The sequence below is a fragment of the Camelus ferus genome, chromosome 3 (genome assembly GCF_009834535.1).
Source record: "Camelus ferus isolate YT-003-E chromosome 3, BCGSAC_Cfer_1.0, whole genome shotgun sequence".
In the NCBI taxonomy this organism is placed as follows: Eukaryota; Metazoa; Chordata; class Mammalia; order Artiodactyla; family Camelidae; genus Camelus; species Camelus ferus.
Genome location: NC_045698.1, coordinates 85,493,261 through 85,507,668, shown reverse-complemented (window position 1 = coordinate 85,507,668; position 14,408 = coordinate 85,493,261). Strand labels below are relative to the sequence as shown.

The following is a 14,408-nucleotide window of genomic DNA, read 5'->3' as shown; positions in this document are numbered from 1 at the left end:
CAAATGTATGCTCTTTCCAAGAGCACGCATGGCTTCTACATCTAAGTTCATATGCGAGCCAGAATTATCTTACTTGTTTTATTTCTAACTCTCATATGTGCTGTGATGAATTTTCTTTAACAATATCATAATTTTCAATGCTATTTCAAAATAGTCTTTCCTTTTATAAGGTGGGAGAAATGTTATCTTTTGATACGTAGGTAACTCAATAGGTAAAAAAATAATGATTTACCTTAAACATCCAAATCTTTCCAATGTGGTCTAGAACTGAGGTTGGAAAACTATGGTCTGCAAGTCAAATCCAGTCCACCTCCTGTTCTTCTTTGGCCCATGAGCTAAGAATGATAGTTACATTTTTAAAGTCGAAAAAAATCAGAAGAATACTTCATGACACATAAAAACTATATGAAATTCAAGTTTCAGTGTCCATAAGTAAAATTTTATTGGAACACAGCCATGCTCATTCATTTACATAGTGTCTATGGCTGCTTTCATGCTACAAAGGCAGAGTTGAATAGTTGTGACAGAGACCATATGTGGTGTTCTCATTGCTTTACACTGCTGTTCAACACACTACAAATCTCGGTGATGCAGTTATAATTTGACAGCATTTCAAGTGCCACACATATTGTCATAGACATTTTATAATTTTTTATTACTAGTGCATATTAATCATGTAAAAAGAGTAAAGAAAAGTGAATTTTGAGTGTTGCACTTTAAGGCACAGTGGAATGTGGATTATTTTGTTACACAATTACATGGCAAAGCATCGTGTTTATTATGCAAAGACACTTTAGTGTGCTAAAAGAATACAATTTATTTTCACATTACCAGACAAAGCACTCATCACAATATCCCCAACTCACAGGAAAGCAACAGTAAGAACAATTAGAAAACTTTGAAACAGAGTATCTCATCACAATAGAATTTATTCAAACACAAAAAAAGAGAATGAGGGTGCAATCAAAGTTACTTTCCAAGTGGTTCATTTGTTAGCCAAGCAAAGAAAGCTATTTATTGATGGTGAGTTAAAGATAATTAAACTGTTTGATTGCAGGAGCTAAAAAGTGTATCTGGAGAAAACAAACATGTTGAAGACCACTAGCTCTTTAGCAAAGACAGTTACTTGAAGACACCAACAGTCAATTAAAACACAAGGCAAATGATTTGGCTTTTGATGACTCAGTAGACGTTACCAATACTGCCCAGTTGTTGATTACTAGAGAAGTCAATATTAAGTTTGAACTGACTCAAAAATTAGCCTCAGTGAATAGTCGCCATGAAACAACTACAAGAAAGAGTATTTTTAAAGAACTTGAGAAACACCAGTGCAAACTGAAGTAGAGTCTACTAAGAAGTGTTGTAACATAATGGTGGTAAAGATATGTGGAGCAGAAAAAGGTTTACTGAGCAAATTTACAAAGCTTGTGAAAATGTAAAATGTTTAAAGTCAGTGTTTATGCTTTATACATCAACAGGTATTTTGTGGAAACTATTTGAATCTGTCATGTTACTGAACAAGTAAAATCAGTGGCAAATTTCCTTCTGATCTTAACTATCATTATTTCCATTAAGTTTTATTAGAAATAGAAACAGGTTATCCTGACTTGCCCAACTACATAGCAGTTTGATAGCAGTGGTAAAGATTTATTGCAATTTTTTGAGCTCAGGATCAACACTGAATTTTCTTTGAATGAAAATCACCCCCATCTATTATTAATGAACACTGGATGGCTTTGAAGATCAGCTTTTGCTGCAGATTTGATAATGTGTCTTAATAAATTCAACTTAAAAAGTACAAGGTAAAACAGCACTTACACATGAAATTTATACTGCAACAAAGTCATTACAGTGACAACTGATGCTGTTTAAATCACAAATAATGTCAAGCTGCCTTATACACTTTCCATGCTGTCAAGTTAAAACAACCAGCAAGATATCCCTTCCCACACAGATTTGCAGTGGATATGTTTTCCAAACTCAGCTACAGTTCCAGCTACATTTTTGGATCTCAATCCAAATGCACAGGAAATTTCAACATTTCAAAATCCACTTAACTGTACAAATGAAGAGCATCTACCTAACTTTCAATAGGAAGTGATTAGTCTGCAATGTAATGTTATGACAAAAAGCAAACATCAAGAGCAGAATCCAAGGGAATTCTATAAATACCTTCCAAATGATGAAAATGCTCAATTAAAATCATACACTTGAGGACTGATAACAGTATTTGGTAGTACCTATCTGTATGAAGACATTTTCAATGATGAAATATGTAAAATCATATTACAGATCAGCATAACAGATGAACATTTGCAATCGATTTCAAACCCCAATTAAGAGAAATATTATCCCCTCAAAATAATTCAATTCCTATCATTAGACCTGAATTACAAAAAAAAGTTTGTACTCAAGTGTCCATATATATTTTGAATTTCATTGATAAAAAATTAGTGGAAATTTGTTTCCTTTCTCATTACACAAGTATATAAAGCCCCCAAATTTGCCTTTTGGCCCACAAAGCCTAATCTTTACAAAAAAGTTTGCCAACCCCTAGGCTAGAGCAGTGCAGAAGCGTTTTTCCACTTAAGTAAAATCACAGTATGGTGAACATCCCTGTGAACAACTGTTCTCTCTAAAACCACTTTCATATCTCAGCAGTATTACCTGATAACACTTCTGTATGTAGTCCTTTCTTTGGTTATGATCCATGTATTCTTACAAAGTAAATTTCCTAAGAAAATAACGTGTGTCAGTATTAGAGATGGACAGCAAAGAAACTAGTTATCCTGAACATCAGCAACGCTACGTAATTCCATTTATTTCTACTAAAGATTAGCTTTTAACTCTATTAATCCAATTCTGACAAAAACCTTTAAAACTAAACAAAAACAAAAGCACATCAAATAGTGTACTTATGACCTCCATTTTTACCTGAGTCCAAAACGTTTTTCAAATGTACTCATTCACTGTATTAGTGACTTCTAAAATATATTCAGATTAACAAGTCTCAGTGATAGTATCGACGTGTTTTCTAATTTAAAACCGTTAGGCTTGCCTGTATACTTTATTTTGTTTTTCTCACCATGACAGCAGATATCTAGGTTTTGCCTGTGCTCTATCTATTCACTCTCCATCTGATAACAATACTTTCATTTTCTTTTGGGCAACACCCCTTCTACCTCATTTCTCAGTATAATTAATGTGTCCTCTGAAGGTAGGGGAACAACAGGCCGTTGGCCACAGTAATTGGCTCAAGGCTGGGCATATGAACCAATGAAGAAATAAATGTCAGTCTTAGGATTTTGATGGAACTGTTGAGACAAATTGCCCTTTGTTTTGGCTGAGGTTACGAAGACGGCAGAAGTCTGAAGCTGCTGCGTGGCCACTTCACCATCACACATGAAAAATCTCCCTTCAATGAAAACAGCAGGGTAGGAAGCAAAACCCAGAGATAAAGAGAAAGACTCCTGACTTTGCACCAGGATCAAGCATGTCTGAAGCCACTCCTAACACTGAACTTCGCAGTTAAATGCAATAGTGTGCATGCCTATTGCTGAAGCCGAGTTAGGTCTCCATCACTTGCAGATCAAAGGGTGCCGACTCATGCAATTTCACACAATCAATTCAGACTGAACCCTGATCTTAAATCGGATGTTTCTAGACAGAGCCTTTTAACCCATGCTTCACCTATGTTGTTTCATCTCCAGATCTTATTGTTTCTGAGCGGTGGTGCTTAGGGGTGCTGCTCTGCCTTATCCCACCTTTAGCCTCTATCTGTAAGCAGAGCACCATTTTATAAAACCTCTTAAAGCACCTAGCACAATGATAAACTGTGAGATACTGTCACAGAGATATGCTCTTCATCTGCAATGATGTTAAAGTCATTCACTTAAAACTGGATTAATAATATTTCACTTCTGTGAACATAATAGTATGACTTCATTTTTTAAAAGGAATGAAATGATTCAGTTTATTTCCCTTGGTTTATTAGTGGCATTAGTTCTAATTAACTGCTCTAATAAGGAGTTCAGAGAAGTATAAAAAAGTTTTTCATTAAAGAAAGCTTAGATACTTCCAGGTATATACACTTTGTAATGGGGTTCCAACAAAACAAACAAAATCAAAACCACAAAAGTATATTCCTTTAGCTGTACTTTTTACATACACTAATTAAATGAACTGAATTTTTAAATTCCTATCTTCAGTTAGTGAGTGGCATTATTTTACCCATGATTAGAGGAAAGGGGAAAGAGCAAGTTTAAAAAAACTACCTTTATTTTTTATTTCTTTTTCAGTTACATACTTTTAAACAGGGATGTGTTTCATTATTCAGACATTCAGGCAATGTTGACTTCATTAGTGTTGACAGAAAAGAAGCATAAAAATGCAAAACATTGTTGGCTTAACCTGAACATACCTGCATTACCTATTATTGACCAGTTTGTGTTGCCAAAAGACTTATTCCTTGGCATTAAAATGGAGCACTTAAAAATATTGCTAAAAAGCAAATGTCTACACACTGGTCTTTGCAGCAAATAAGGGTTTTTATACTTTTAAAATATTTTAAGTCCATAATTGGATTAATATACACACCTTCTTATGTATAAGGAGTTCAGATCATATAAACACTGTACAGTCCAAAAACCCTACTGAGAATAAAACTAAACAGGCTTATGATAAGAAATACAGGTATCGCATGTATTTACAAATATCATAGACACACAAATTTGGTCAAATACTGTAAAGAAGGAAGTGGTTTCACATTATAATGGCCAAAACATCCATCTACCTTACTCAAAGCAAACAAAAATACAAACTCAGCATGGAACTCCTGCAGTTTAAGACATCATGACAGTATACAAATAGATAAAGTGGAAACTGTTGACCAAATTATACAGCAAATGGTTTCTAGGCTGAGTGTAGGTCTTTAAAATCAAGAACTTAGAAAGATCATTCATAGGATTCAGAGCAACAATGATAAACGATGTCCCGATTTGCAGTATTCATGTGGGCGCCTAATTCATCAAAAACAACGCGCTCAGCTTTTGGCTAATAAGAAAAATAAATTACAAAGTACAATTAAATTCCTGTAAATGCAATAATGGAGTCAAAAATGTAGATTTATTTACTTTAATTACACATATTAAATGTTACCTTGAGACAATAAAAATAAATAAGCATGCCCAGAGGCATGCACTTAAAGACAAAAAGAAGGGGCTGCGTGGAAGGAGCAACAATTTCAGAAATGAACAGTGAATATGAGATTTGAACAACATAATTTTCTAGTCAGCCTTTTTCCCTTAACTCTCCTTGAAAATTCTGACTAGTAGACTGTGACAATAGTACACCTGTGTCTTTATGGCTTAAAACAAAGCAGACTTGAAAAGCGGAATGGGTTTCCTTTTGTACAGAACCGTTACTTTGTTCATATGCAGGCACTTCAAAAGACTATGGGGACAAAGCACCTGACCCATCCTCTCCAAAATAGTTTTCAGTCATCAAAATTACGCTAAAAATAGGAAAATTCCAGAGAACCAGCAAAGTTGAATACCAGAGGCTGATGTGCACAGAGGGCAATAGAGTGACCCCGCTTTTATTGCCAGGGGTCTTTTTTTTAATCAAAGAGCAAATAATTAATAAACAGACACCATTGCGTGGCACATCCGAAGTTTTCTGCTTAAGGAGAATGAGATCATTCAGCAGCAGGTTTCAGTGGGATCTCCTTAGACTTCAACCTCATACACTGCAATGAGATTCACATTTATTCCTTCTCCTTAGTGTATTTTTCAAAAAAAAAAAAAAAGAAACTCCAACATATCTCATCCCTCAAAGTATTCATTTCTCGCTGCCTAACATACATTATTACCTGGAAGCATAAAGTTACATTATACAAATATTTTGCATTTTTAAAAAATAAGCGCTTTTGCCACTTCGGCAACACTGTACTTCACAGAGTGGCGCAACAAAGCAGAGCTCGTGCCTCGCACGCTGCTTGTGACTCGTTTTACCGCTACCACCTGCCGAACCCATGGAGCTTTCTCCTCAGTACCTCTGGGCAGTGGCTGTACCATGATTTCACAGACAGAATGTTAGTATGACTCATGAACAGCAGTACCGTCAGCAACAGTGAAATCAATGCAGATGTCACACAGGTAATGACCTTCTCGAGGGATGACTTCTTTTAAAGATTTGGGCAGCTCTGTTTTCTCTGTTGCATTATCCACTGGGGAGAAAGTTCCTGTTTGATTATGCTCTTAAAAAACCAGATTAGGTATATAACTGGTTGACATTTAAGATACTTTACTGCTTTCTACGACAGGAGGAGAGCTTCTGAAAAATGTTCTAAAGACCTGTATCCATGAATACCAACCACCTCATTGGTCCATTCCATTCACTGATGGGCAAAGCACTCGTGTTTTGACAAAACTTTAAAGCTTCCATAAAAGTTAAATTAGAAAAAATATGAATGTAAGACAACCACAAAATGAAGTATGAAAGTATGACATTTTTGTTTCTAAGAGTGAGTCCTTGAAAATATATGTGGTCACTACAGAGATGATTTTAATCACAAGACAGCAGATGAACATGTAAGTAACTCCCCACGATCGGTCTGTGTCCAGAGTCATTTGTGGCGCTGTATGGTTTTCCTTTTCCTTCGTTTGAAAAAACAGCAGCACCTGCAGATGGAGGGAAATACTCCTTTTATTATTTAAAGAAACTAAGACGTCATAAAGTGAGGCTGAATCTATCATGTTAATTTAAATGGTCATAAGAAGCTACAGGCTAGTGCAACATAAAGAGTGAACACACTGATGAAGCATATACATTAGTGAAACTATGCAGAGCTGTTTCAACATGCCTTTTAAGAACAGCAAGACATTCTGTGCAACGTTAAATGGAGCCACTAAACTGAAAAGGATCTGCACCAAGACTACCTGAAAAGCTACAGAGTTCTAACCCCAAATGACCCACTCCATTCTATTTTAGATACTCATTAGTTTCTGGCAATGTCATGCTGTTCTATAAAGTTCACCTTAGGTATTCCTTCCCTTTTTTCCTGCTACTTATATATGACTGTTGAAGCCACCGTTAGAAAAGCAATAATGATCCTAATATTGGGATTTTATTTTCACTAAGCATTAAATTCCAAAAATAAAAAGAGAAATCCCTCAAATACTCAACATTTTCCATCATATTTACAAAGTGGAAGAGAGGAAATACATTTAAACAGAGTAAGAATGCTAAGAGTGGCACTTTTAATTTTTTAGGGGTTAAAGAAGGTCAAGTTTATCATAAGTTATTTCAATTAAGGTAGAAATTGTGCTCAACATTTAAAATACCATAATCAAAATGATTCCGTTTTATAATTGAAAACTGATTCAGTTTCTGTTGTCTATTAAGGCAATATCTGATTTTTATTCCTAGGTGAAAAAAATCTAGATATGATCCCTGCAAGAACTAGATTTTCTCACAGTAAATTCTCCTATTCATGAGAAGATGCAACACCTGTACAGCAATGCTGAGGCTGGTATGAACTGAAAGTTAAATGAGAATCACTGATCAGCAGCAAACAAAACAAATACACACACATTCACATATATATCCTAAAACTCTAGCATTCCTTCAAATAAAGGCCTGGCTATCAATCTATGAGAATATCAAGATGACAAGTACCACATACAGAGAGGCTCCTTTTACTTTTCCACTGAAGTCCTTACAAAGATGTTCCTGTAATTCTTACCAGCCCACCTTCATAAAAGGATATTCACATTCTCTAGCTAAGCATAAAAGAGACCACATAGCTTCAAAGTATCCTATTCAGCAAAAGGTCATGGAAGATGAAATAATGGCTATGTAGTTTTTATATCTTTCCGTGAACTAAATGTAAACAAAAATCCACACTGTCCAGCTAAATTATATACTCTCTCCACTCACGTTATCCTTAGTCAAAAATAATTTCAGACCATTTATTGTGATTTATGCCATGATTGTAAAATCACTATGGGGTATTCAAAACCAAATTACACAACTGCATTTTTTAAGTGCACTCAAATAGCACACAATGACTAGACAATGGAATGTGAATAATTCAAAATTGTATATATCAGCTGATAAAGATTCAACAAGAAATATGTCCAGTTATCAATCTATATGAGTTTTACTCTTATTGAGGTGACTACAAGAACAGAAATAAATTACCCAATCAAGGGCCTTAAAAAGAGAAACCACTGTAAAAGAAGACTCTAGGCACAATACATTTTTCCTGGGTTTAGAAAAGCAAGTTAAATTTTTCGTAACTGTCAGGTGCCTAATACTTTCTCAAATCTGTTATATATATTTTCTAAAATTAAAAAGGAAAACAAAAATGACTATGAGATAAAAATCATTATTCCAAAAACAAGCTTTCAATTAAAGACTTAGAAAAGAGCTAGAAAATGACCATCTTGCAAAAAATAAAATGTTACAATATTGGTATTTAGACAAAAGAGATCAAATATTTAGAATATTAAACTTAAGACTATGGTCATATTTCAATGGTAATTTATTGTTTAACATAAAGTTTCACTAACAATGTTCACTAGTGGTATGTAATGTTATTTGTCTTTTCAAATTCCAAAGCACATTCTTTTAAAAAGTTTTCTACTGAAAAAGTGTTGTAAGGTATGTAAGCCTTTTGGAATGGGGAATTTAATGTAATGATGTTTGGATGAACAAGTTCAAGTCTCAGATTTTCCACACTTGTATTAGCAATTCATCTTGTCTGTTTCATTTTTCCAGTATCATTAATCTGCTTTCAGTTCTGAGAGTTGAGTTCTTCCCATTTCCTAGGTAATCATTCCTTCCATTGTGTAAATATTATTGAATAAAGAAAACCACTCCAAGCATTTACTTAAGCTTAAATAAGATATTAAAATGCATTATAATTGTAGAGAACCTTTAAATTCAAAAGCAATCTAAAAAAGGCATCCATTTTTAAGAAATGAAGCCCCTAAAAAGAGTACACCCTTGAAATAAGAGTTGCTAAGTAAAGCTGGCATGCTGTTAAACTGTTAAACCACCAGAGGGCAGCATTGCTTTATGCATTATGAATGCATCCAACTAGAGAAGAGGTGCTCCCAAAGTACCATATACTTACAGAAATTAAGAAGGAAATTGATATTAATCTTGTAGCTGATTTCTTAAAAGTCATTACTAAGACAGATGATCTATAGTTTTCATGATTAAGAAATTAGATCTCATCTCAATTGTCCTGAGCACTCAGTCTAAAACACTCTCCCACACAGCCACACTGACACATGATTGTTTTATTTTCCTCTCAGTTGCCAATACTAACCTGAATTTATTTTTTTACTTATTATCCACCTCCACATAGGATGTAAGTTTCTTAATATCTTGGTCACAGATACATCCCATAAATGGGCATAAAGTTGGTACTCATTTAATATCTATTGGATAAATGAATGATTTGCCTCATCAGTGAAACTAATTCATAGAGTAAGAACTTAGTCAAAATCCTAAAGCATGTTCTAAAGCTAGAGTTCTTACCCACGGGCCACAAACCCTAGAGCAACCTTACAAAATGGTAACGTTAGTGCTTGTGGAGGCTTTTCTGAAGAGAAATGATGTGCACCAAATTATTAAAGGAGCCTGAATCTCGCAAAGCACTGCTGTCTAGATGCATCTGACAGATCACCTTCCTGCTTCTCCACTTCCAGTGAGGCCTCGTCCTGGACACAGTGAGCTGAGCACTGGAGACAGTGAGTGGACACCACGTCATCACTTTATACGAGAGCAGGCAAATGCATAAGAAACCATGAACTTTTCACTAGGTACCGTTAACAGGGGAAAAAAAAGTTACTGGAAACAAGAACTGCAATTAAAAAAAACAGAAGTTTTCACAGATGGTTTGAAGAAGTTATTTTTATCAAAAAACTCAATTATCTGGTCTTAGAAAATAATTCACACTTTCAAAATTTTTAAGGACATTTCCTCTCCTTGCTGCTCAGTGGCTACATTTTCTTATTCTTTAGTTCATAGCTCATGTGAGGTCTCCTCAGATCTAGACCATTGACAACTACCTTGGGGAAACTGATTACATTGATCAGACATTTAAATCATGTTCTTGTCAATTCTCCTCTTTTTCTTGGCTCTTTCTTGACTATCCTTTATGTGGTTCCAGTGAGCCAATATGCTCTCACAAGCCAGGTTCATGCTTCTGACATGACCACTTGGTGGGAGCTGAGAAGCCTGGAAGTCACATCTCTACCCTTAAACCCCTCGGGAATAAGTGTTAAGACTCGATTCTGATGAACACTAAGGTTGCTGCTTGAAATACTATTTAGGGAGGAAACAGGAAGTCATAATGGATCAAAGTTCTAAACTCTGTAGACAACAGAGATGGTAACAGCCAAGGTTTTGCTACTGACATCACACCACCATTTCCCCATTATTGACTGTCTTTTTCTTCCTCTAAAATATGGCTTTTCTTGCTGGATCTATGTCATATACTTCCTTCTCGAAAATCTTCCCAGAAACTGAAGCTGTCTGGATCTGAAGTTCTCATCTGTCCCTACAATGACTCACTGGTTCATCCTCTGGTTGAGAGACAGCTGGTACCTGCCAGATGCTACCCATTTAGGACTCCAGAACCTAGCCTCTCCTCGTCTGTGTTGATGAGTATATGGGAAATTTCTGTTATGACATCTAGCTTTTTCAGTGACAAAGGATTTTACCCCTTAAAACTTATACTTGAAATGTAATTTCATTTCTCTGGATCTCTTGATTATGAAAAAGAGGAACTTTGGTAAATCAAGTCGAGGTTACATCCGAGAGCAAGACTACATAACTGCTCTAACTAGGAACCCCCAGACCCATCCTCACCTGCAGTTTCTTCCTCACCATCCACATGCAAAGTGACATAAGCCTCAATAATTTTCCTAAGGTTTGGTCTGATTATACCATTTCTTTGCTTAAAACCCACAGTGAGCTTTCTTGTGCTAAGAAAGGTAAGATCCTTCCCCCACCCCCCACCTGGCTACTAAAGGCCTTTTGAGATTGGGCACTTAGCCTATCTCAGTTCCCATTAATGTGTTCACACACTCTCCCCACTGCTGCCTGGAGTGGGTTACAACTCAAACTTGCCCCATTATTTCCTTGCTCCATATTGTTGCTCAGTTTCTTCTCTCTGGCCCCCAAATGCCTTGCCAATCACACTCATCTTTGAGAACTAGTGCAAATGTGTCCTGACCCATGAAGACCTTTCTGACATTCAGCTAGAAGTGCATACACCCGTCTCTGAACTCCATAGTGCTAATCCTGTAACACCTTGTTTTAGATCAAGGATGCTCAACCATGGTTGCTCCTTGGAATCAGCTGAAAAGCATTTTTAAAATATTGGTAACCAGACCCCACCACTCAGAAAGTGCACCCTAAGAACTGGAATATTTTTAAAACTCCCCAGGATGACTGGGATATGAAGCCAGGGTTGAGAATCACCATGTGAAAGTTACTAGCATACTTACTATCTTCTCTAATGGACCAAAAGGGCCTTGACTTAACTTCATAATCATTACATTACCAAACACACAATACTGCTCAGTAAATGATGGAAAGTGGGGGAGGAAAAAAAGAAACAAAGACAACTTCACACTACTTAAAAACTCAGTAACTAAACTTAAAGGAAGGCTTGTTTTACTAAATTTCTGGAAGGAATGAAGAGGGTGCTATCATTTCTATCACCAGTCTTGGAAAAAAATTCTCCACTAAAAAAGTAAGGCAAAATCTCACTGCTAATGAAGAAGCCACTTCATCTTGGGGGAAGAGAATATCTTCCATCATTTGGAGATTCTACAGTTACCCCATGAGATACTATTCTAGGAAACTTGAGATTCTAAAATGTCAACTGTGGAATACATCCTAGTTAATGAGACGGTGAGGGGAGAGATCTCTGCCAATCATAGGCAAGCAGAAAAAAAGGAAAATAGCAGATAAATTCTGAAAAAGAATTCTAACTAGGTCCCTAGCTACCTATAAAATGATGGAAGAGAGAAGAGAAGAATTAGATGCAACTTAGGGAAAGAAATCATGCTCACATTTCTTAGTCACAGATTAAGAGGATATGAGGAATGCAGTAATAAATGTGTAAGAATGTTGCAATAACCCTGATTAAAGAAAAGACAAAATGCTGTGTATTTAAAAAGACTTTTTAACTAGTGAAGAGTAAGGAAGTGCTGAGGATTTCTGTAACCCACCTGGAGTAAACCTTCACTGAAATCACGGACCGCTAGCCAAGTAACTGCTTTATTAAGATATAATTCACATATCATAAAATTCCCTTTTTAAAGTGTACAATTCAGTGGTTTTTAATATAGTCAAAGAGTTCTGCAGCCTTCACCACTATCTAACTCCAAAATGTTTCCTTTGCCCCTTAAAGAAACCACATCACCTCTCAGCAGTCACTCCCACCCTCCCCTTCTCTGCCCTAGGTAATCACTGTCTATTTTCCATCTCTATAGATTTGCTTATTCTGGACATTTCATATAAATGGAATCATGCAATATATGGCCTTTTATGTCTGGCTTCCTTCATTTAGCATCATGTTTCCAGTTTCATTTTATTATACTGTCAGCTGATAGTTCACTGTATGACTACCCCACATTATTTTCAATTATTTAGTAATAATTTATTGAGGCTTTGGGGCTCTTAAGATAAAAAGGGCCTTGTTTTTAAGAAATCCAAGAAGTTTCATGAAGTGGGAGACAGATAAAGAGAATAACATATCAACGGCAGGCTTACGGAACCAACAGAATATAGAATTCATAATGGAACATGAGGCTGGGAGAGACAGGCAGGGGCCAGAGCATGAGAGGCATGAAAGGCTTGAGAGGCCTGGTGCCATGCCGAGTGATCCGGACCTGATGCTCTAGGAAAAAGAGAAAGCTTTCTTCAGGAACAGCCTCTCGCCACTCCCTTAATTCTCATCTACCAACACCTGCAGATAGAAACCCAAACCACAGACATACTCACGCCCATCTCAACTAAATAAATTACTCTGCCATTCTTCAAAGCCACCCCCACAAAGCATTCTCTGATCATCTTGTCAGTAAGTAGTGCTTTGCTTTACAAGCTCTAATGGGTTTTTCATACCTTTTTCATAGTATTTATCATACGTTGATAAATGCTAATACAACTGCAATTATCCCAGCTGGCGTGTGATCTACTTTAGGCAAGGATAGTACCACATATTTCTGAAATCCAAGCACTGTCACTGTTGAATGAATACATGGGAAAATGTAATACATTTGGTTGAAAGCAGGGCTCGAAGAGGATGCAAACACAGAAGAGCCAGTTTCAGTGAAGACTGTGGGTATGGAAGTGAAAATATGGAACACTGATGGAAGAAGCACACGTCCGGGAAGAACACAGATGAGAACGGTCATTGGCAGCCGGAATTGGAGACGCAAATAAGGGAGATCATAGCAACTGGGTACCTGCCACGTGCCAGACAAAATACTAGTGACGCTTAATTTTCTTAACAACCTATGAGGTAGATATTATTAGCCTTATTTTACAGAAGAAGAAACAAGCCTGAAGAAGGTAACGAACAGTGGCAGGAGTAGGATCATACAATCTATGTTTAATTGCAAAAGACACGTGCATCCTTATCTGCCACAGGCCACCCTATTTCTCTAACTGTGCTTAGTTACCAGGATGGCACAAGCACGCATTAACTGTTGTTTTTATTTCTGATGTAAAAATACACAAGCATGTAGCTGACTCGTTACATCCTAAAACCCACTAAACTAAGTCATACTGTGAATAAATTTCACAATCAAACTGATTAGGATGGAGACTTGATCATTACTCTTTGAAAACAAATATCCATAAAAGTTTCCTCAACTTGCAGCCACCAAATGAGCATTGTTTTGGAAAGTATGTAAGGTTCTTTTTGGATATGAGTTGAATGTCCCATAATTTACTAATCTAAACAACTTTCTTCATTCACTCCAAGGCTGACTCAAACTTTGTCCTAAAATTGAGAGAAACATAATAAATCGAGCATTATAACTAAACGCAAATATCAGAAAATAGTTTAAGTTCAACATTATTTCAACAGATAAGAATATTATTTTTCATAATATCTGTAATTAACAGGAACTGTTTAGATGAGGATTTTTTTTTAACACTCACTATATCATGAACTTTACCAATGTATATAATCATGTGTATTCGATGGCAATATAATTAGCAAGTGAAATGTTTTAGTGAAACTATCGCAGAGGTGCAGGGAGGTCTGCTTTGTGTATTTAACAGTTACAAACAGGAAAAAAGAAATCTTAGCTCAAAAACTTGTCTTTCAATTTAAAATAGCAAATAAAGCCTTGTGTTACAAAACAAACGCACAA

General features: G+C 36.0%; 1 protein-coding gene across 11 annotated transcripts in view; it reads right to left on the bottom strand.

The window, feature by feature from the left end:
• Positions 1–4,260: 4,260 nt before the first annotated feature.
• CSNK1G3 (casein kinase 1 gamma 3) overlaps positions 4,261–14,408 on the bottom strand; it is a 97,354-nt gene continuing 87,206 nt past the window's right edge. For all 11 annotated transcript variants that reach the window (XM_032476609.1, XM_032476607.1, XM_032476606.1 and 8 more), the window contains one exon: positions 4,261–6,680. In XM_032476609.1, the coding sequence (XP_032332500.1) occupies positions 6,626–6,680 (55 nt within the window). In that variant the 3' untranslated portion in view covers positions 4,261–6,625. The remainder of the gene's footprint in view (positions 6,681–14,408) is intronic.